Source organism: Austrofundulus limnaeus, unplaced genomic scaffold, assembly GCF_001266775.1.
Source record: "Austrofundulus limnaeus strain Quisiro unplaced genomic scaffold, Austrofundulus_limnaeus-1.0 Scaffold3, whole genome shotgun sequence".
NCBI lineage: Eukaryota > Metazoa > Chordata > Actinopteri > Cyprinodontiformes > Rivulidae > Austrofundulus > Austrofundulus limnaeus.
In genome coordinates this window covers 6,762,863-6,785,592 of record NW_013952405.1, presented here as the reverse complement: position 1 = coordinate 6,785,592, position 22,730 = coordinate 6,762,863, and the positions used below count along the sequence as shown (strand labels likewise).

General features: G+C 39.0%; 2 protein-coding genes across 11 annotated transcripts in view; both read left to right on the top strand.

The window, feature by feature from the left end:
* The first annotated feature begins 1,001 nt into the window (after window positions 1-1,001).
* nfyal (nuclear transcription factor Y, alpha, like) lies at window positions 1,002-9,493 on the top strand. Of its 10 annotated transcripts, none has more exons than XM_014020024.1 (10): window positions 1,002-1,103; window positions 1,785-1,891; window positions 4,152-4,223; window positions 4,948-5,094; window positions 5,252-5,383; window positions 5,969-6,071; window positions 6,185-6,354; window positions 6,960-7,133; window positions 8,276-8,383; window positions 8,510-9,493. In XM_014020024.1, the coding sequence occupies exons 2-10, from the start codon at window positions 1,811-1,813 to the stop codon at window positions 8,570-8,572; spliced, it is 1,050 nt and encodes a 349-aa protein (XP_013875478.1). In that variant the 5' UTR covers window positions 1,002-1,103; window positions 1,785-1,810; the 3' UTR covers window positions 8,573-9,493. The 10 variants fall into 10 exon arrangements, with proteins under 10 accessions (XP_013875478.1, XP_013875525.1, XP_013875502.1 ...); XM_014020071.1 differs by lacking the exon at window positions 1,002-1,103 and adding an exon at window positions 1,137-1,328 and having other exon boundaries at window positions 8,276-8,422; window positions 8,513-9,493; XM_014020048.1 differs by lacking the exon at window positions 1,002-1,103 and adding an exon at window positions 1,138-1,328 and having other exon boundaries at window positions 8,513-9,493.
* Window positions 9,494-10,137: 644 nt separating this feature from the next.
* The window catches only part of ahcyl1 (adenosylhomocysteinase-like 1), a gene marked incomplete in the record, with an annotated part of 20,387 nt that continues 7,794 nt past the window's right edge, over window positions 10,138-22,730 (top strand). Inside the window, 3 exon segments of the mRNA XM_014020003.1 lie at window positions 10,138-10,779; window positions 21,919-22,033; window positions 22,262-22,405. Of these exon segments, the coding sequence (XP_013875457.1) occupies window positions 10,576-10,779; window positions 21,919-22,033; window positions 22,262-22,405 (463 nt within the window).

Sequence of the window (22,730 nt, the reverse complement as noted above, 5' to 3'; positions counted from 1 at the left end):
ATTATGAGATACTATCTCATAATTATGAGATAGCTAAGTCATAATTATGACATACAAGTTTTATTTATTTTTTTATCAGGGTGGCGGAAATGGGCTTCCATAACATTTTGTGTGTTCTTTGTTGTTTAATTAAAAAAAAAAACAACCTTTGGTCATGCGTTGACCTGCTTCTGTACAATGACAACGAACGGCTCACGGGTGCAGTGCTGCCACCTAGCGGCAGGGAGGCGAAGTTATTACCTTGCAATAAATAAAAAACGGTCTCAAGAATAGAATAGAATAGAATAGAATAGAATAGAATAGAATAGAATAGAATAGAATAGAATAGAATAGAATAGGTGTTTCATTGAGGAAATTTGCATTGTTGCAAATGGTTTCAATTTCCAAGATTATTTTACAAGTACAACCCAGTTAAACGTATCAGTAAAATCAAAACAAACTAAATAATAAAATTACACATAAAATAACAAACATGCAAAATAAAAATGGAAACAACACGGGTTATACTAAGTATACAAGCTCCATAAGAATCCAGAGATAGGTAGAGCTGCAGCTTGTCCTTCATTATGTCAAAGAGGACATATCTTTACAGTGCTCCTGGGCTTCTGCAAAACAGTCAAAGCTTTCTGTCACCTTAAAGCCAGAATGGTAAAGAATCTCAACAACAATATGAAGTGATGGTAGAAAAAGGAAAGCTAAAATAGATAGAATCTGTCATGCTACAAATTAAATTTATGGTACTGGAATCACTTTGTTGAAGTGTCAACACTGAGCATTAGTAAATTCATAAATCTGTTTGTACATATTTTGTTTCATACATTACTTTGGATGTGTTTGATATAAATCAGATTTAAGGGTTAAAAAAACAAACTTGAAAGAGCAACAAATAAAAAAAAAAAACAACAGATCCTCATTAGCACCACCTGCTGGAGGCCAGTGGAGCTGCAGCCTGCCCGTCCTCTCTGGTCACGTGCCACGCGGCTGCGCACCTCCTCCCAGCCGCTGTTGTTTCATTTGCGCCATTTTGTCCGTTCACTTTGTTGATTGGGTTTTAGCGAGCTGTACTGGAGCCAATCAGAGGGAAACCGGACAGTGAAGCTACGGTAAGGGAGCCGCGATTGAAGGCATTGGTAGTTGTCAGCACGGATTGGTTTGTCACGGACCAACCAAATTACTAACCCGGATAAATGCAAAGAAGTCCACATTTTTGGTTTGATTTCCACCGTGTGTCCCGGACTTTTCGTGGCCTCAGAATAGCTTCTCCTTGTTTCTGTGAAGGCGGAGGAAACATGAGCTCTCTGCCTGGCTAGTATAGAAGCTAAAACGTAGTGAGTGAACAAAAGTCGTAGCTTTTGATAATGTTTCAGTTAAATCGTTAGCAAGTGATTCATAAAATCCATCAAAATGACAGATTTTCGCTCCAAACCTGATCCGAGCATCCATTTTGTTCTTGTATTTTCCTCGCTCTTAGCTAGCTTTGTCAGCTCTTTTTTACCTTAATAAAACACTGAATACAGTGCCCTCTTTTTTTTCATATTGGTCGACAGAAAGCAACAAAATGTCCTATAAACACTGGACGTTTGCTACAAAATTTGAAGTCAAAATTGTAAACAAAAGTAGACAAATATATTAATTTAATGTAACGGAGAAATGAGATATTAAACGTGGACAACGGCGTAAAACGCAATTCTGCCTGACTGGAAGTAAAAGTGTATGAAACATAAACCGATGTGAAGGGGAATATTCACTGAGTGTTAACATAATGTGTGTTTCTTTGTCTCAAGAGGTCAGAAAATAAAAAATTAAAGGCATGGAGCAGTACACCACTGCCACCACTACCACAGGAGAACAGATCGTTGTGCAGACTGCCAATGGACAGATCCAACAGCAGGTGAGTTTCATTCTGACCACCACTGACAACTCTCCCTTTAAAAAAAAAAAACAAAATAATAATAAATACGTGTCTTAACACCGTTTGTTCCATATCAGGTGCAAATCTGTTTATAAATGATAAGAATCAAGATCTTGTTTATTCTGCTGGGAAAGGTTGAACACAGAAATATATTTTAATAAACCTGCTAAGACGTGTATTGTTTAAACCTTTCTCCCTATATCTATGAGCCTGTGACCTACATTGTGGCCACAAGATGATTATTGGAGTTAAGTCCATTCAGGGACTGTTGATTGTTTACATGGACAAGTTTTAATTAGTTTATATATGAATGAATGACATATTTCAGTCACTTACAGTTAGGCCTGAAGTAATTCTTAGCATTATATATTGAATATAAAAGACACAGGTGATGACTGAAGTTGTCTTTGTCCAAAAAGCTTTTATTTTTTAGCTCAACACTCAAAGCTGTCTCACCCTGTGGCTTTACTGCAGAAGGAGCTGCAGTTATGTCATGTTCAAGAACACAGTAAAAACATTTCTCAACATTCACTTAGGGCGTTCAGTGTCATCTCGTAGATACTAGTACTATCAAAAATGAACTGTTTAGATTGAATCATGGAGGTATACTCTGGATTAAACAAACACAAAATAAATAAATAACTATGGGGTACCTTTGAACAGTTAAACACTTTATATACAATCTAAATCCAACAATGTCTACCTCTCAAAAAGAGACATGGTTTAAAATTGTCTTGTGGCCATGCGTTTTTTTTTCATACAATGTCACTGCATGAGTTCCGTAAAACAAATTTAGGTATATGAGATTTAAAAAAAAAAAACGAACTTTCAGAAATTGTTCTTCTTCCAAGTGCAGCAGACACAGCTTAAATCATCTAAGAGATTGCTGCTAAATTTATCTAGATTGGTGATGAAAAAAGAATTTAGGACAGTTTTAGTCTCATAAAGTTGCTCTAAGTTTAGATTATTGAGGATCAAAGATTTAAAATAAAGTGGCAGCATTTTGCTGATGTCAAAATCGTAAGCTTGCTGTACTTCTATCTCTTACAACCACTGGAGAGGAGGTATTGAGACAGGGCGGTTGGAACTTAATGGAGACGCATTCGTCCGAGGCCAAACTGAGCCGAACCGTAGACCATAGAGGTGGAGAAGGGGCTTAAAGGGGCAATATCATGTAAAATCAACTTTTTTGAGTTTATATCATGTTATAATGTTATACTCTCATAAAAAACATGCCCAAAGCCTTGCTTTGACTCATTCATGCATGTTTGAGAAATCCTGCAGTGTTTTTAGGCAGCCATGCTGAGGAGCAAAACGACAGGTGGGGACCAGAAACGCCCCTGGGACGTGTCTTTAAGCCGAACTTCCTCATCACGGAGCACACCTCCCCACCCCCCGCCCATGACTCCTGCAGGCTCTCAAACAACGGGTGAAACTGAAAGTGAAACTGAAACTGTCTGCTGAGCTCCACTACTTCTCACTCAGTGAAGCTCTTTTCAGATTCAAAAGACCTTTGAGGAAATGTATTTTCAGATGCCAAGTAAACTGCATCAAAGCACCACCACCACCACACACACACACACACACACACACACACACTGAAAAGGGCGGGACAGAAGCGGAAGGTGGCTCTTAAAGAGACAGTGGCCAGTTTCAAGGCGTTTAGAAGAGGAAGTGATGAGAAGATAAGTTTATTTTCTATTTAAACATAAAAACAGCATTTTAATGACAACTAAAGGTGACATAGATAYTTTATTATGGTATAGTATTTAAATGTACGCCTGAGAGACACATAATATTGCCCCTTTAAGTGCACACAAACAGTGTGACATTGTTCTGAAATGTTGCAGGTTTGGTTTACTGTTTGATTATCCAGTATCRTGTTGCACACAGTCTGTTGGTTTGATGCTGGATAAATAAATCACACAGAGCGGCGATCAGAACATGTTCAGACTTGGCACTGAAACTAGCTGTGGGAAAGAAACTKAATCTTTGTTCTGGTCTTAATTGACCCCTAGTGCTTCCTGGGGTGCAGCAGTCCAGGGAACAGGAGTCATATGGTACTTTTCTTGAATTAAAAGTRAATCTTCAGCTCATCTTACCATGTTTGATGAACGCTTCCATTCAGAAGAGATTTGTTGCTTAAACTAAACACTAAAATAACAAAATGTGCAAAAGTATGAGCGGTTTTGGGCTTGATGTACCCATGTGAGACTGTATTGTCCTGCCTCGTCTGCAGACACAAGGCACAGTGACTGCTGTGCAGCTGCAAACGGAGGCGCCCGGCCAGCAGGTGCAGACACTCCAGGTAGTGGTGTCACCTCCGCCTTGTGTCCCTGCCGCTACAGTTTAATAGCCTCCCAGTTTGCATGCTACACTCAGGTCTGTTGTCATGACCCATCTGTGCTGTTGGTTCATTGTCTCTCTTCCTAAACGCCGCCTGTATGCTGCATGTTCCTGAGCACAGCGTGTTCGTGTCCAAGCCTCGGGTTTATGCTTGTGCTCTTATGGCTGTAACAGAAATATCTGCGTTGCTTTTGTCTCTGGCTTTGAAAGGCAAGTTCAGCACATCAGAAATTCTTGTTTTTAAAAGGCTAAAAGAAGCATGAATCATGTGGCCTGCTATGGGTTTAACTTTAAAGGATGTAACCACTTACTGCTGGCAGTCACGTTGCATTTTTCAGCTAAATCATTTTTTTTTATTTTCTCCATTTTTGCATAAAGTCAGCCATTTGTCTGCGTGATACATTCTTTTATGCAAGAAATGGTAACGTTGTTGCTTTTACACAGATAACTTTGAATTTAACCTTTTACTTCAGCAGCAAACATTCTATTAAAGCTAAGTAATGTATTTGTTGTATTAAAAATGGGTAAGATTATACACTCTTGCTCCAATATCAAAATATACCAGTTGGTTTAATGGTGACCTGGATGTTTGTGAGTTGACTTGCATGCAGCCCTGTCAGTSACATGTCGGTGATATCGAGGCAAGCCATGTCCGTGCTGCTATAACAGCTCTGTTCACCTGTCGGCAGGTCCAGGGACAGCCCCTGATGGTACAGGTGAGCGGTGGGCAGCTCATCACATCCTCAGGGCAGCCCATCATGGTGCAGGCCATGTCGGGGGGTCAGGGTCAGACCATAATGCAGGTTCCTGTGTCTGGAGCTCAAGGACTACAGCAGGTAAAATCCGCAGGAAGAGCCAGTTTCTGTACATCTTACTGTTAACTGCTTGTATGACAGTGTAATAAATACTGGCTGAGTGTAGTCACTGGGATATTTGAATGAGTTCATTGTTGTAGTGACTGGTAGCTGAAAGTGGGATTGTTTTTATGTGTAGATCCAGCTGGTGCAGCCGGGTCAGATCCAGCTGCAAGGAGGGCAGACTCTCCAGCTCCAGGGTCAGCAGGGTCAGCCTCAGCAAATCATCATCCAGCAGCCTCAGACCGCCATCACTGCTGGACAGAACCAGGTACTGAATTCCTGCAGTCAAATCTGAATAATATGTAGAATGATTTAATGTTCTTTAGTATCACAGTGTATGGTGAGGATGTCTGTCTCCTCATACCAATAATAAACCTAATTCAAAATTATTTGTTAGTTTTATGCTGTAGCCCATAGATCATACTTTGTAAAGTTTTCAGCACTGAAGACAAAATGTCATTTCTAAAATGATGACAAATGCATGCATTTTAAAAGGGAATTAGAATTTGTTTTTAATTTTCTGCAAAACAATAAGAGTGGGTACGAAATGACTTTGAAATTTGCTGAAACAAATGCATAAAAACATATATACAAAACTATACATAAGAGGACATTAAAAAGAGCAAAAGGGCACACAAGAAGACCAAATAAATACCAAAAAGACTCATAAGGAGACTTTCAGAGCAWGTGAATGCAGCATTCACATTCTGTCTGAGCTAGGCTAACATTAGCATATTATTGGTGCTGGTACAACATTAGATTTACTTTGGATTAGTTTATTGATACTGTGTCGTGATGACTGAAAAAGAGAATTGCTGAGTTTATGACTTGTTATTTTTTTCATGTTAAACAGGGACAGCAGATCAGCGTTCAGGGCCAACAGGTCGCTCAGACGGCAGATGGACAAACTATCGTCTACCAGCCTGTGAACGCAGATGGCTCTGTCCTGCAACAGGGTCTGTTCTTTTTTAACTTTTCATTTTTTTCATCCTGTTATGTAGATCACCATAAACATAAAAACATGGTGTTGAGTTGTCAACTCTGAATGAGTTCTGTTGTCCGCACACAGGAATGATCACGATTCCTGCTGCCAGCTTGGCAGGTGCTCAGATCGTACAGGCAGGGAACGCCAGCACCAACACCAGCAGCAGCGGCCAAGGCACTGTGACCGTCACCCTGCCTGTCTCCGGCAACATGGTCAATGCAGGTGGAATGGTCATGGTAAGACCCTGTGCTGAGGTACAAGCATTTCATCTTTTCTTTTCTTTTTGTTCCTTTCTGAATTTAGACCGACACGATGGGGTGTGGAGGATCACACAGTCTTTTGTTTTTGTTTGATCAACATTATCGTTAATTTTCAGTTTAATTAAGTATGTTTGTCATTTCTCACAAAGTTTATGTGGATTGAGAATGTTTTTTTATTTATTATTCAAAACAACCCAACATTTAGAATTTTTATCATTCTGAAAATTTCAGTGCTTCTGAAATTACACAGCTCTTAAAAAAGAAAAAAATGAGCAAATCATTATTAATATCATGTTTCTCTCAATACCTCTAAAAGTTAAATGTTACCAACACCTGAATCCACCTCTGAGGCTTGTGTTGGTTCTCAAAAATGGACATGATTCAGTTCCTAATCAACAGACCTCTCAGAATCAGCCAGCTATTGAATCTAAGTTGTTGCATTAAAAACATTTTTATGGTAGCACATGACGGAATAGTTGTAGTGTTACATCGTAGAGCAAAGTCATTTACATTCTCATGCTTCTTTGTTAGGATTTTTTTATTTAACACACTAAAGGTGTTAAGCACCACATGCCTGTTTGTGTCACGTCTTCTATCAGATGGTGCCTGGAGGAGGCGGAGTTCCAACAATGCAGCGTATCCCCCTGCCAGGGGCCGAAATGCTCGAGGAGGAGCCCCTGTACGTCAACGCTAAACAGTACCACCGCATCCTGAAGAGGAGACAGGCCCGAGCCAAGCTGGAGGCTGAAGGCAAGATTCCTAAAGAAAGGAGGGTATGTCACCTTTGTTGTACCTGATCACACACTTWGTTAAAGTTTGTCAGGCCTTTTCTTTTGGCAAGTTCAAAATTGGGTTGAAGTTCTGTGGCGATGGAGAGACAATGAGAGCGGGAGAAAATAACCCAACACACCACAAACCATACACCTCCTATGCCCCGCCCTTTTCTGCCCTGTCCTGGTAATACGCTATATCGTGGTATYATCTAAAGATTTGAAAAAGATCAATACTGCCCAATGCTTCTGTTTTTTTTAAGTACTTTAATTTGTTTTAAGAGAAGAGCCTTAAAGAAACCTGGATTTAAAAAATGTAGAGAGAGACAAAGTTCTGCAGAAACATGTGTGCGCATTTTTTTATTCTAAAATAGAAATTTAAACTTGTGATGGAGTATTCTGTGGACATTTTAAGAAAAATGACTTAATCTTTAATGCTAACATCAAAATATCAGTCAAAATAGGCAAAATGTATGTTTCTTACTAGAACCTTTTGCACAGGTGTAACATAAATAACCTCTAAATATTCATCGTTCACTATAAAAAGTACCACATCATTTGTAAGAAATGAGCCAAATGTGAGGAGYCATGGCTTGTTGCCAACAGTTACAAGTTAGTTGTTTACATTTGACAAGTAGACTTTAGACAGTATCACATAGCTAATGAGTCGGTAAAATCCTCATATGTAAATGGAGACGACGGGACATTAATGGAATCAGAGAGTCCAGGTTAAAAGCAAAAAGTTAAATTTYTTCTGTTTGAATCTGAAGATCAGAGATGACTAAAAGCAGTAAGAGACAGACGTAGTAGTAATTCAAATAGTCATTTAAATCAGAGAAAAAAATCTGTTTTCTAATGTACAAAAACCTTAGAGTTTAAGTTACATTAATCCCCAAACAATCATTTATTGATGTAGAAGTTGTAAGAAATAACAATTTTTTTAAAATGTTTTTATTTATTTATTCATTTCATTAAAAACAAATAAAACATTTCACACAATAAAACAGTACAAATAAAACAAAATGAAAGGCAGCAGAAGAATAAAAAATTCTTACAATTCAAATCAAAAACATAGAAAAATGTGTATTTTGACAACTATTGTGGCTTTAAATCTGCAGTGGACAAACACGTTTTCTCTCTGGCAGAAATACCTACACGAGTCTCGCCACCGTCATGCGATGCAGCGTAAGAGAGGGGACGGAGGTCGATTTTTTTCTCCTAAAGAAAAGGAAGAAATTTTGGCCCTAGCACAAGTAAGGCGCTGAGCTGGAACAAGGATTTCAAGTCTCCAAGTATAAAAATATAGATTTAAACGAATATGTTGTATTCTAAGTTTTTTAAATATTTTTTAAAATTTGTTGTTTGTGCTCTTGGTGCAGCAGCAGGAAGTTGGCCAGACGGCGTCGGAGGAAACAGTGACTCAGATGATCCGAGTCTCGTAGCACTGTCGGCAACACTGTGACTTTAATCGGAACTCTGCCCTGACTGAGACTCTTCATGCCAGCTAACCGTCTGACAAACTCATCTATAGTCCTGTCTGCCTCCATAGACCCAACAGTTATTTTACTGTTTTTTTTCCTCTCGTTGGTCTTTCAGAGAGCTGGCTGAGTCATCACAGAGCCAGTGGACTCCTCTGGTCTTCTTCATTTAGAGGGGCAACGTTATCGTGCTATACTTACCTGGTTGAATAGAAAGAAACCCCAGCAATGTTTACTTTTTTTTTTGTTTGGACTAAAAAGAAACGTGGATTTATTGGCAACCAGTCACACAGAGGGAATGATGCTCCTGAAGCCATCCTCTGGTAAAAATGTGAATGGTACCAATTTTCTAAAAACATTTGATGGTTTACACTTCGCTGTTGTTCTGTGTGATTTAAAGGATTCCCTTCATATGAAAATGTAATTATTTAAAACYGAATACGTTGTGTATTTCCCTGAATCCCAGCCTTCATCCACTGAGCAAAAACTGAGTTATTTGAAAATGTTGAAGTGGATACGTACCAGCTCTGTGAATGCATTTTATACAGTTTATAGTTGGACAAAGTGTTTTTTTTGCCTAAAAAATATAAAAAAGGCATTGCATCAAATTAGACACTATATTCATGAACAGTAGATGATTTTTCATCAAGTCATCTAGGTGTTTTTTTCCTACCTTGTAGTTAATTAAATAGGGTTTTTTAAAATCCATCAGATGCAGTTAATGTTATTTTTATAATGTTAAGTGGGTTGAAATTGTTTTCATGAAACGTTAATAAATTTTTAGTAAGTTACACAAAGTTAGTTGTGGCTTTACTTAAAGTAAAGACTATCGTGTGATTTCCTTGTTAAACTTAACAGTTTTTATTAAAGTGTTTAAGAAAGGAAGTGGTGACATTTTACGYCATGTTTTAAAACAAGACATTTCGACATTGGTTCCAGATTTCTCAGTCGTTTTTCATGCTGTTGAAACCTAAAAATAAATATTTAGTGTAAAATGCTACAGAAAAGTACTGGTCAAATTAATGTTATCATCCAAACAACTGACTACACAAACGTTACTCTCAAGAGCAAAAAACATAGTATGTGTAAAATAAATACTTAGCTAGCTTTCAACTGACTTCTTAAATCTATGCAAATTAACTGCTCTTTAATGGCCAAACTTGGCTTCTTTGACAAAGTCTGGCTCAAAGTCAATGGAGCTAATTTTTGAAGCCATGGGAGGAAAAAAAACAACTCAGGTAATTTTATGCATTCAGGTTATTTGCTTATACATATGAATTACTTTTTAACAATTTATTCTGCCCTACACTATTAAAGCAGCGTCCTCTAGTGACAACAGCGGTAATAGCAACAGAACACAATGCATTCACTGTCTAACGCAACATTATGGGAAAATATAGGGAGAATTTAACACTGAAGGACAAAAAACAAAGGATTGTCCCAGAGCAGTCCCTTCAGGTATATCATTATCACAAGCTCTGCCAATCAGAAGCCGAGAAATGGTAGCGCATCCAACCAATCATATCTTAGGATGGGCGGGGCTTGTTTTCAGCCTCCTTGGCAGCGCTAATGGCATTCTACGCCTGCGCAAATTAATAAGTACCGAAAATTACAAGGAACTACCCTTTTTACAGGTAACGAGTACGCTTTGGCCGTTCCTCCTTTCAGTCCACCGGTCGGCGCWGACTGGTTGATTCCACCTACATACCGCCTCTGTCCTCAGGTGACAGTCCCAACTAAACCGCCCCCTTCCCAGAGATGCTTCGGCCGAAGAGCAGCAGCAGCAGGACCGAAACGACAGCTTGAACCGCTCTTTTCTCTGACGGAGAAAAACAGAAGCCATAACCCGGTTCCGAAGGTAGCTCAGTTGCTTCCGCTAATTTTGACTCCTCAAAAGCCAGAGAGCTCGAATACGACGAGCAGCGCCAGTCAGAACTCCACTTTCTTCACCTTCAGGATCACTTTGAATGGATGCGATGACGGACTCGGCGGTGGACGGMATGACGACGGAGGTCAAGCAAGGCACCAAATATGTGAAAGAGACGGAGAACGTCGCGGAGAAATATTCGGCGCTGACAGTCAGCAAGAACAGCAGCGACGTGAACATGAACGTCGGCGAGATGCCCTCTGCGGCGTTCACCGCAGTCCCGACGCTGAAATCCGTGAAGAAGGTAAGGAACGTGATGCCCGCCATCACTCACTGCCATTGGGCAGAGATCAGGCAGGCGGCCGGTCACATGTGAGGCGGATAAAACTCACGTTGGTGCGCAGAACTGGGCTGCAGTGGACTGATACAGGACACCGAGGCAGGTTAAAATTAAACCTCCATACATACAACTGCAAGTTTCTGGTATTTCAGCATTAATACCGAGTATACTGTGACACAACTGGTTTATTGATAAGATCTTTATTTTTACTCAGCCTTCCTGTTTGTATCTGATGCAGTAATAGAAGCAACATCATGTACTCAGAAAATATGTATAAATTAAATTTATTAAAGGCCCCAGTCCAAGTGGATGGATTAACATAACTGAGTTTACATGAAGGGTGGGTGAGGTAGGGTCTGCACACTAAGTATGTGGGACTTAATATAATATGTTTGAGGGAAAACAAATGAAACTCAACATAACTATAGATTTTCTCCAAAGACACTTGTTTGACTTCAAAATGTACAATAAACTTAGTCCATGTTTRCAGTGTTAGTTTATGGCAGTGTTTAGATGTGCATGTGTGTGGGCATTTCCAGTTAGGACAAAGAACAGCCTTTAAAGAAAGGGACTGAACACCTGTGGGAAAAGACCTTGAATTCTTGTTCTACAATGACATTAGACTAACAGACCCTCCTCAGGTGTCTGTTCAGATTACAGACCCACCACTGAGTGAGGCAGCTGGGAACAGGCAGTGGATCAACACCAGTTCAAACATGTCATTTGTGTTTCTCACAGTTTACACTGTGAAGGAAATGCGACATCTTTTTTTGAAACTACATTTTATTGTCTTTGCAAACTCTTATATTTTCTTTGTCCATCAGGTTTTTCTTGTCAACTGGTGGCTCCTGGGCCATTTTCAGCCTGTGAGCTCATTCCAACTGGCCCACAGTTATAAATCAAAAAGCCTATCTATCCTTAAAGAAACTCATTTTGTTTGCTGCCTTTCATAGCAGAGTTTTAAGCTAAGATTATCTTAAGTTTAGACATGATGGAGTTGTAGCTGTTTTGGTCAAGCTTTGAAAAAAAAAAAAAGATGTGCAATTTCATGTGGTGTCACAGAAGTAAATGTTGTGAATGACACCCAGTTACTGTCACATCAATTTTTAGCTAAATATCTGTAAAACTGACCAAAATACAGCTGTTTTTCTGTTAAGGTAAGATGGCTGTGGGGGGGCATTTTAAATTAGATTAGCTCCAGAAGTTAATCAGTTGTCGATGTTCATCCAGTGATTGGTTTCCTAAAGTTTAACCAAAATATGATTATTTGTTCATGAGATATTTTGCTAACAGACACAGTTGACTCCAAATAGTTTATTTCAAATATTGAAGCCAAGATCTTCTATTATTGTTTTAGTGCTTAAGGGGATCATTATCAGTTACTGCCACACCCAATTTCATGTTAGTGTCTATTTGCTATGGCAGCCAATCTTGATTTAAGTTTACTCCAAACATTAGTCAGCTGTTCATCTAATGATTAATTTCTGAGCATTTCATAGAAATGTGCCCAGTGGTTCTGATTCATGAGATATTTTGGTTAAAGACAAACACCCACACACACCCAGACGTTTGTCCTTCTGTCCTCTCGGGGACTTTGCATTGACTTCCATTCATTTTCCAGTCACTTGTAAAGCTTCTACTCTACACCTAACTGCCCTCTAAACCTTACCGACACTCATTTCACACCTAGTCCTGATCCTGACCCCTGACCCACCATTACTAGTCTATTCCTAACCTTAACCAAAACTTAATTTACACCATACCTCTAACCTTCACTAGTAGCTCACAGCAGAACTGAAAAGAAAGCGGGGAAAAAAGTGAGGATCAGGAAAATGTCCTAACGTTCCAAAAATGACCTCATTTTGTTGGGTAAAAACACGACTGTCCTCACTCTGTCTCAGGCACAAGTACACACGCTCGTGCAAACACTAGTAAAACATTGGGCCTCATGCAAGAACATGTTCGTATTCTTATCCTAAATTTCTCTTACTTTTGTTCATACGAACATGTCACGTCAGATTCAACAAACTCTTCTATCTTCAGGAAAAGTGTGTAAATGAGCTGCGTAATTTCCACCTGTTCGTATCCAGCTGCTCGTGCACGAGGGGAGGTTATTTACATAATTACCACCCCAAAAAAACCATATAAGGCTATGGCTGTGTCCAAAACGACAGGCCGGGTCCTCCGGAGGACCCAGACTTCCCGGTTGCGGCGGGCCGGGTCCTTGGTAGACCAGGAAGACCGGAAAAAAAGAGGCTGTGAATTTGGACGGTCTAGCCGCCCCTCCTTACCCCGGCGTAAGTCATGTCACCTATCAACTGTGATGACGCTAAACAAGCAAACTTAAATCAAAACTAGAAAAWTATCAATACATTAGCATTATTAATATCACAAAACTATAAAATTAACTTAAAAGTATCATTTGAAGAACTAACTGACCCGCTGTAGGTTCATGTTTATTTCGCGTTTTTTATGACGAAAAAATAATATTTAAAAACATGTCCATACAAATGATAAAAGTATTAGAAATTACAACCGCTAATTTTTTAAATTTTTATATCACCATATTTTTATTTAAAATGTATTCTTTTCTCTCGCTTCGTCCACCATTACTAGCATAAAAAAATCTCCGGTCGGGCCGCAATGCATTATGGGATATGCTGGGCCGGGAAGGATCCATCAGACCTGTCCTTCGATTCGGGCCAAAGGAAGGACGTATGCACGGAGGAGTCTTCGGTTTTGGAAGTCCTTCGTTGCGGCGCTGTGACGTATGCGGCCGACAAATTCGACCTTCGGAGAACCCGTCCTGCCGTTTTGGACACAGCCTATGTTTCCTGCCCCACATACCAGGAAGTGTCCATTCATAAATGACATCGCAAAGTAAAAAAGAAGAACTTTACGAGTTCGGAGATTGTAGTCCTGCTCTCCGAGATTGAGAAAAAAAAAATTGTTCTCTTTAGCAGCGTCATGTGGAATTAAAGGAGCTGCTTAAAGGAATGAAATGCGCTGTTAATGTGTCTCCTGTTGGTCGTTACAGTCACAGAAATAAAAATATAAATCATATTCATCTCTCTCTAATCCAGCTCCAGTTTTTCTTTGGTCAAATATTTTTTAACTTAAGTGTAAACAAACTGTGTTACTGTGTTTACATTTATTCAGAAGAAGGGTGATTGCGCACAGCTACCACTCCCCACCCACCCAGACCGGCCATCTCCCCACTCCATGCGGTCGCAAGTGACAGATGCGGTTCTGAAAAGACGCATTTTAAAACGTCTCCAAACTTCAGTTAATGCGTAATTTAAGTTGTTTTTTAGTTTGAGATCTTCATATTAATATTGTAGTGTTATACAACAGCATTAAAAGACAATTTAATCTAATCAATTTATGTCGTTAAAATCTGTTCGGTTTTTTTTAACCTAGAACTCAGAAAAAACACAGCAACCCCCCGAACATTAAATCAATGACAACAGAGGCAAGTGAGATTTTTTAAGATTCACTTTGCAAAGAGGAGAAGTTCTCGTTACTTAACTTTTGCTCGAAAGCTCAGCAAGTCCAGAGAAGTTCTGACCTCCGTGGSCGTGATCAGTYYTTTTATTAAAATACGTAAATGTTGCGTCACAAGTAAAACAGCGAATCAACACATCATTTGCTGGAGTATATCAAAAACACAGAAGCCAATGAAAACACTGTTGCTGGGGTTACGTTATTTAAGGAGGAACAATGAACACTTGTTTTTTGCACCTGAGAGTGGAAATTTACAAGAATGTGGAGAAATGATGGTTTCGATCATTAATTATAACCTAATCTCACAGAAACTGCTTCACAAGCAGTCTCATGGCAGCCAAACTAACCTTATCTTACAGAAAGGCCTTGAGAGCATTTTCCCATCCGTTTGCTTGACATGTTCCTGTTGAAAACACATCTTGAACTAAACATTTGTAACGTACTAAAAACTTTATTTGATACACACACAATGAACTTTAATGAAATGTAATAAAGAAAAACCCTTTCAAAATCTAATTCCAGTTCAAACAGAATAACCTACTGCCAACATAATTATGGAGTGTGATTTATTTTCAACTCGAAATATTTTCTAAATAACGAAATATAAAGTTATTAGTGAAGAAAACCCGTCTGGATAACAGCAGACTGACTGCTTGTAAAATATACGACAGGTCTGGACCACTCGTGAATTTTGTTCGTATCTGAAAAAAATCTTAGAATACGAAAACATTGGTGAATGCCACAAATTCTCCTAAATCACTCGTACGCACAACTTAAGAACAAATCTGTGCATACGAACAGTTCTTGCATGAGGCCCATTATTCCACCATCACCTTTCAGCTCTGAGTGATTATTACACACAGTCTAATACAGAAATTAGTCATCCAGCTTTAAAAGCGTACATGACAGGTGCCTTAGCCAATCAGAGGGCTTGCTCATGCAGCATGATCATGTTTGTAAACAGTCCATTAATGTAGTTGTGCCACATTGTTGACACAGTAGGTTAGTGGAAATGAAAAGGACCCATATCCTGAGATTATCCTCCTACATAGATGATTTATTCTGCCAGTGTCAGCAAAACAAGGAAACTATAGAACAATTCATTTTGCTCAGTTTTAGTTTAGTTTAATGCTCATTGGGGTATCCAGTAAACTTATTTCACATGATTCTAATTAATCATTCCTAGGTGTGAGTATGAGTGAATGGTTGTTTGTCTCTGTGTTCCTGTGATGGACTTTCGACCCGTCCAGAGTGTCCCCCCCGCCCCTCGTACAGCGACTGCTGGAGACAGATACCAGCTCCCCTGTGACCCGGAAAGGAGAAGCGGCTACAGAAAATGGATGAATTTAATTAGCACTTATTCATATTTATTAATTTATCTCTCCACAATTAACTTCTTGGTGCAGCTTTTCAGAAGTCACAACAGGAACTTCTTTATTAAAAAGTGGAAAATAATTTAACATTTTCAAAAAAATAAAATAAAATGAGTAATTACCATAATTACCAAACAAAGATAGTTATATTGAAGTGATTTTTATTTAGAAGAGGTTGATTACACAGCTGTTATTGTTGGTACCAGATACCAAACATCTCTGGATCATTTAAACTCCGTCCATTCATCTATTTTCTGCCATTATTCAGTGGTCAGGTCACAGGGCAACAGGTCCAGGAGGAAAACCCAGGTCCCTCTTCTCAGCTCCTCCTGGGGGATCCAAGGCATTTTCAGGCCAGGGAAGAGATTTATTCCCTCTAGTGAGTTCTGGGTCTGTCCTGGAGTCTCCTCCTTGTGGGACGTTCCTGGAAAACCTCCAGAGGGAGGCGCCCAGGAGGCATCAGATGCCCGAAGCACTTCTGCTGTGTGAAGAGCTGCTGCTGGATGATGGAGCTCCTCACCTCACCTCCAAGGTTGAGCACGGCTGTGGAGGAAAATAATTTCAGGCGCTTGCATCGCGTTCTTTCTCTGGTCATTTTCATTTGAACTCTCACATTAAATTGTTCTTTAATAYGTGTCAAATTTACACACAAATGCCGAAACAGAACTTTATTATTCTTTTATGTTTGGATTTTTCCTGCTTTTTCTTATGCCTTTTTATGGGAACTCTGTAGTTAAAGGTGAAACTATTGATGAAAAAAAACAAGCAACTAATTTGATGGTCTGCCACTTACTGTWACTACAGAGTGATTGCTAATTTATGTAAGTGATACATAAATTAGCAAAAGGKGATTCAAAATTATTTGTTTTGGCAGGCCTTAAGGACCCCCAGAACAGGTAATCATCAACAGAGGCAGATCATAACTTTTGGTGCTACTTGACTGATAATTTTACCATTGTCAAATTTTTTTGAAAGTCTTGTCAAATATTTTAAGAATTTCAGGCCATAACAAAACTATAACATGAACGTTGGTAATTTCACATTTTAGAGAGGCAGATTGAAAATCCGTGAATATCKTAGAACCATATATTTTCATGTTTATTGAAAATAATTATAATTATGGCAGCTTGTGTTAAAGTTAGAAAGATGACAATTCAACAGGCAACAGAACACACTTTCTTTTATTGAAGAAAAAAACTTAATAAATGTAATAAAAACACACTGTCTTTTTCCTCACTGTTCCTATAAAGATTCTATTCGTACACTAATAAAAATAGTCACAGTTCACACTAATCACATTAAAGTAACCAACAACATATTTCTCTTATCTTCCTTTTGTTGTATTTGTATTTTTTTTTATTCATATTTGTCCACAAAAATCGAACCAAAAGAAAAGAACTATGTATTTTCCCAGCAGCAAGACTCAAACCCCTCAGACCCCCCGTCCAACAACAGACAATTTCGTGCCGACTGTGAGCCTCAGGGAGCCGGTTTGAAAACATATTGGATGACTGGAATGTGCTCCGGGTTTATAAAAACAAACCAGTGTGTTATGAATAAATGTCAGAGCCTAGAGTTTGCCTGAAACATGTTTGCATGGAAAAAAAATGCAATAAAACAGCTCCTGCAAAGGTTTATAAAAATATAATAAAATAAAACTTGCTAATATCTAGGAACTAAATGCAAACAAAACGAATTTAGTCTGTTAAGCACAGGAGGCACTGCCCCACAGTCGAAATGTGCAATTAGTAAAGTGAACGCAATCAATGGTTCAAACTGGAAATGAGTGCATGAGTCAAAGAAGCCCAGCACTTCGCTGCAGCTCTCTCTTTGAATATATTCAGCTGTTACGCAATTCAACCCCCTGGTAATGTGTTTTACTCACTTTGAAGCTGTTCGTGCATCATCATTTTGTTCCTGATCCCTGTGGGCGTGGGCTGCTTCAGAAAAAAAATGTTTTCATCTTCTGTGTTTTTCTCCAATATATCATTTTTTTTATTTGCTGATATAGCAGAGATTTATGAGTGAAAGAGATTGTCTTTGTTTTCTTTTAATAAGTAGAGGTCTAGATTCATCTAGAAAATAAGAAATTAAAATAAGTCTCATTCAAATGTTTTTTTATTATGCATTATATAATAGGACTCTATAAATTAATGATATCAAGCTCTTATGTAACTCTTCTTATGGGCCTTTGTGGAAAAAAACAAATTACTGTGGTGCTTTTGGTCCAACTAACTATAAATAAATATCAAATTTCTTTCTTGAGCTCATAGAAAGTTTAGGCAATTCATATTATTTATGTAATGTGTTCAAAAGACACCAAATTGAGAAATAAAACTCGTTTCTCATTGTATGAACCCGAGCTTTCTATATTTTTACCCCAAAATGCCAGATTCACACTACAATTCTTAGATAAAAAAAAAAAATTACTGTGGAAAAAAATAGTAAGAAAATCGTTGGTTGTGAGTATGAATCAGTGTCTGCTGAATCAGCACTCACTCAACCAAAGACGACCTACGACAAATATCAAGCAGTGACAGGAATTTGGGACCTGTGCTGAAAAAAAATGAGTAATAGTTCTCACAGGAATGCAGCACAAAAGTTGTAAAAATATTAACTTAATCATAACTGAGATTTGTGCAAAAATGAGTTCATCAAGACACCAAACTGAAATAGTTTAATCTAACTTGAAATCAGCATTTCCCAACAAATGTTTTTGATTTTCTTTAAAATTTCCCATTGAGATCAATAAAGAATTCATTCATTCATTCATTCATTCATTCATTCATTCATTCATTCATTCATTCATTCATTCATTCATTCATTCATTCAAAAATTGACCATGTTTCTCTGACGGCTTGCATTGTTTGACATCATTGCAAAACTTGGGGATTTCTCTTTTCAAATCTAATTTCTCATGACATCACGCCGGACAAATTATAATTTAGTTCTCAAACGCACACTCTTGTAAATAAAACTAGCATGTTGTTAGTCACAAACTGTCAAATTTCAATAAATTATGTATCCTATCATTGTGAAGCTTTTTTCGATTTACACTTGTAAATCTTAATTGCGACTTATTTTGCCATCATGGGTCACATTTTCTGGGAAAGTCATGCGGTGTGACCGCTGCTGCGACCGTCATTCTTTCCAGCCACAAGGACTTCCTCGRCTGTTTCCTTTTCCTCATCTACCTCAGTCTCTGTTCCAAGTATATGCCGGCTACAATAGAACATCAATTTAATTTCCATTCATTGTTGGACTGAYTGCTCTGTCTGGTCCTTGTGATGGACGTAATTCTCCTGCAGTAAAAACTTGTATGGTCTAGGATCTGTTAAATATTGCGTCCTTCAGTGTGATGGGTTATTGTCAAGATTTTAGGATTTCAAACTCGAGTAGCGTGACATGTACATTTTGGCTCTTGTTTATCAGGTCATAAGGAGTTCAATACGGTATTTCTCATCAGAACTTTGACATTTACTTTTTTATATGAGATAAATTCATCTAATTAGTGGCATTGCATTTGATACTGTGGGTTGTGTGTTTTCTTGGTAATCAGTAGAAGTTATATTTTCCACTAGAGGTCATGTACTCTTAGAGGAAAGAGGGATTACCATAGTGTATTTTTTATTTTTTTTTGCACAATGCTGTTAGCGGTCATGCGTGCGTTGATTAAACAGGCGTACAGACTAAGATGTGCGGCTGTTTGTGGCGCTTTGCTTCTGCTTCACTTGCTTGACTTGAATCTTGCGTGACGTCGTTCATGCTTCAGTGTGTCTTCCACTTGCTGAGCTAGATGGTACATTAGAGCTCTAGTGGTGTCTGGTTAAGTAGTTAGTGTTGCCTCATGTCAGAGCCACATTGAGTCTTTAYGCCACTGACCGACAGTCACACACTCTACAGCTTAAGTCCGTGACCTGGTGATATCTGCCAGAGAAAGGGTATTTTTAGCTGCAGGAACTACAGGGATGCCTATTGATGCAGCAGAAGGCTAATGAAGACAGGGTTTAATTCCTCCTGCCAATCCCCTTTTGCATTTAGTGCTCCAATTAAAAAAAAAAAAAAAAAAAAAACCACGCTGAAAATGTAAGCTTGTCTGCGGATTGGATTTTATTTTATTTCTTGTTAGAACCTGTCTAAAAGGATCACCATAAGGACCTTAGCAAGTGTTTGTTAAGGGTAGACTGGAAGAAGCTGAAGTTTCTCCTGTGCGAGCCTCTCTTCACCTCCCTTCACTTCGGTCCAGGTTGGCCATAAGAAATCACGGGAATAGGTGGGAACCTCCCCCTGCTCTGCCTGGGAGTGTTCTGGGATAATAGCATCAGGGACACCTGGTACCATCACACAGAGGACACAGAGGCTCAGAGAGGTAGGCTGGAAAACTGGAGGGAGCAGCGGGCGGTAGCAGGCAGCTATGGCACACAAACATGGACATGCCAGAGAGMGGGTGAGTTACTGCTGATGTACAACTTATTGGAAATCTCAAGTTACTTATGGCTCGGCATGAGTTTTCTATGTTTTTATTTTCTGTTTTCCATGAGTTACTAAAAAAAACTTTAAATTCAATTTATCCTAGAGACTTCATCATTTGGCAGTGTTTGAACTTTATTCAGTTCACTGAGTAATTCATCATCAGTTAGACCAATCTAATGTTTTATTCACTGTAACCTGAAGAGAAGCACTGTCTCATTTTAATGTTGCTAAACTGAGAAAAGAGACTTCAAACTGCTGAAATTTGACTAAACCGATGCAAAGTAAAACTAAATGTTCTGTTTTGAGACCGGTTCTACCCTTCAGTTGTGAAAACAAAGACATGCAGAGATCTGCTCAGTTTGTTGCATCTCCCCAGCTTCTTGAGTGTCTTTTTACTCTTGCAGTGGACCTTTGATGTGTAAATACTGATTGCAGTTAGGACTGTGGGCTAAAGCAAGTAGAGATAAAAGTTCTGGTATTTTAAATAAAATGTCATGATATTTATTAGGCGGTGTATGTGCTACAGTGATGACCAAATCTTACCCATCTTGTTGTTAGTCTAACATTTGTGTGGCCCCTAATTCATCTCCTGTGTGTTGTGTCAACTCTGTCAGCCCGCTCGTTAGTTTGCACTCCAAACACATGTTGTGGATGATAGAAATAAGGGACAGAGGGAACGTGAAAGCACTGACTCAATGAATGAAGACATTTAATGACTCAGGAATTGCAGCGTTAACTGTGCGTGGATCTTTAATCACGAGCTATAAAGTCACATTCTCACTCCGCCGTGAAAGAAAAGTCACATGATGAGAAATTAAAAAAAGACCAAGGGGGCAGAACAATCATGGGAAAAAAAATGTTGCAAGGAATTCTGCAGGCAACAATCATGAGTACATAACTCAGACTGTTATGACATGAAACTGTTCTGTTTGACAGACAGACAACATCAAAGTCTGATYGTGGATTTTGACTCTTAAGCCACCAGGATGAGAGGAGGAATTCTTGGAAAAGCAGAAATCTTTATCTTTGAAACACCTGATCAGGCTTCAGGCTGTGCTGTGATACAATTAAGTTCTTTCACAGAAGGAGTCTTGTTTCACCATCACTTGTCTTGTCACACTGATGGAGTTAAATTAATAAAAATAAAGTGGAAAACAAATTAAGAAGGACATCACGTGACCACTAATCGGCACCTTTAGTGCCCGTTTCTGTAAAGTGTTTTAATAACTGTCAAATTGATTTACTTACAAAACTCCAAAATTTGAAGACTAGAGCTTTCTTATGAAATGCTAGGCTAGCAAATAGACATGCTAACCGTTTTCTGATCCGTTTCATGTGTTTCCAGATCTTTGATCTTGGGCTCTTTGAAGGATTTGGTTAACACGATGAATCACATCTAACAACAACTCAAGCCTGTGTATTTGAACATAAAGCATAAATCACAGAACAGGAGAGAACATCTAAAAATAAGCTTCCTGTTCCACCTGTGCTTTCCTAAAACTAGCAGATTTCCTCCCCCCTTTTAAATAAAGGAGAGTTCTGTGCCTGAAACAGCACAATGAGCCCAAATGATATAATCAGAGTATAAACACTTTATGTAACACATTACAGAGCAGCATCACTGTTGTGTGAGGCTGCTGCTCTTTCTCATCCACCCGATTTCCCTGATTAGCCTTAATTTGTTCAAACTCAAACCAAAATCCAAACAAAGAGTTAATTTMAATCTTTGTTTTGTCTTATCTCGTATCTTCAGATTCAGTTTGCGAATGCGGAGGACAAACAGGARTTCAGCAAGTTTCCCACTAAAGCGGGCCGCCGCTCTCTCTCGCGGTCCATCTCACAGTCTTCCACAGACAGCTACAGCTCAGGTAAATACTCACAGAATTATTACTTTTAGATGTATATTTTGAAGGTATTTTTTAGGCCACATGCTTCTTTATAAATGCAAATCATATGTAGCAGGTCAACGCACACCTGTACACAGGTACAGGAAGTACAAGCTCCCTCTTTTCACTCAGTAGATTTGATGTGTTTGATAATTGGCTCCCTCGTGTGTTCGAGCACCAAAGTGATCTTTTGTGTTCTTCGTGTCCCAGCTGCATCTTATACCGACAGCTCAGATGATGAAACCTCCCCGCGGGACAAAGCGCAGGTCAACTCCCACGGCAGCACCGACTTCTGCGTGAAGAACATAAAGCAGGCCGAGTTTGGCCGGCGAGAGATTGAAATTGCAGAGCAAGGTAGGTCTGACCTCCCTCACAGGTGGTCTGGTTTGGATCTTATTTTGATTAACTCACCTCTTCAGTTTTATTTAATAAGTTAATATTTCATATGTGAATGGTGGCATGGTAGACCAGTGGTTAGAGCTGCTGCCTCGCAGTGAGGATTGATTCCCGGCCTGGAGCCTTTTTGGGTAGAGTTTGCTCGTTCTCTCTGTGCATGAGTGGGTTTTCTCTGGGTACTCCGGTTTCCTCCCACAGTTAGGTTAAGTGGTAACTCAAAAAATGAAGCAGATTGTGTGTGTGTGTGTGTGTGTGTGTGTGTGTGTGTGTGTGTGTGTGTGTG

Excerpts from the sequence above, each read along its gene's own strand:
- nfyal (XM_014020024.1), top strand. The coding sequence starts at position 1,811 with ATGGAGCAGTACACCACTGCCACCACTACCACAGGAGAACAGATCGTT. Across the intron at positions 6,072-6,184 it reads TGGCTCTGTCCTGCAACAGG|GAATGATCACGATTCCTGCT; the intron begins GTCTGTTCTTTT and ends GTCCGCACACAG. Across the intron at positions 8,384-8,509 it reads AAATTTTGGCCCTAGCACAA|CAGCAGGAAGTTGGCCAGAC; the intron begins GTAAGGCGCTGA and ends CTCTTGGTGCAG.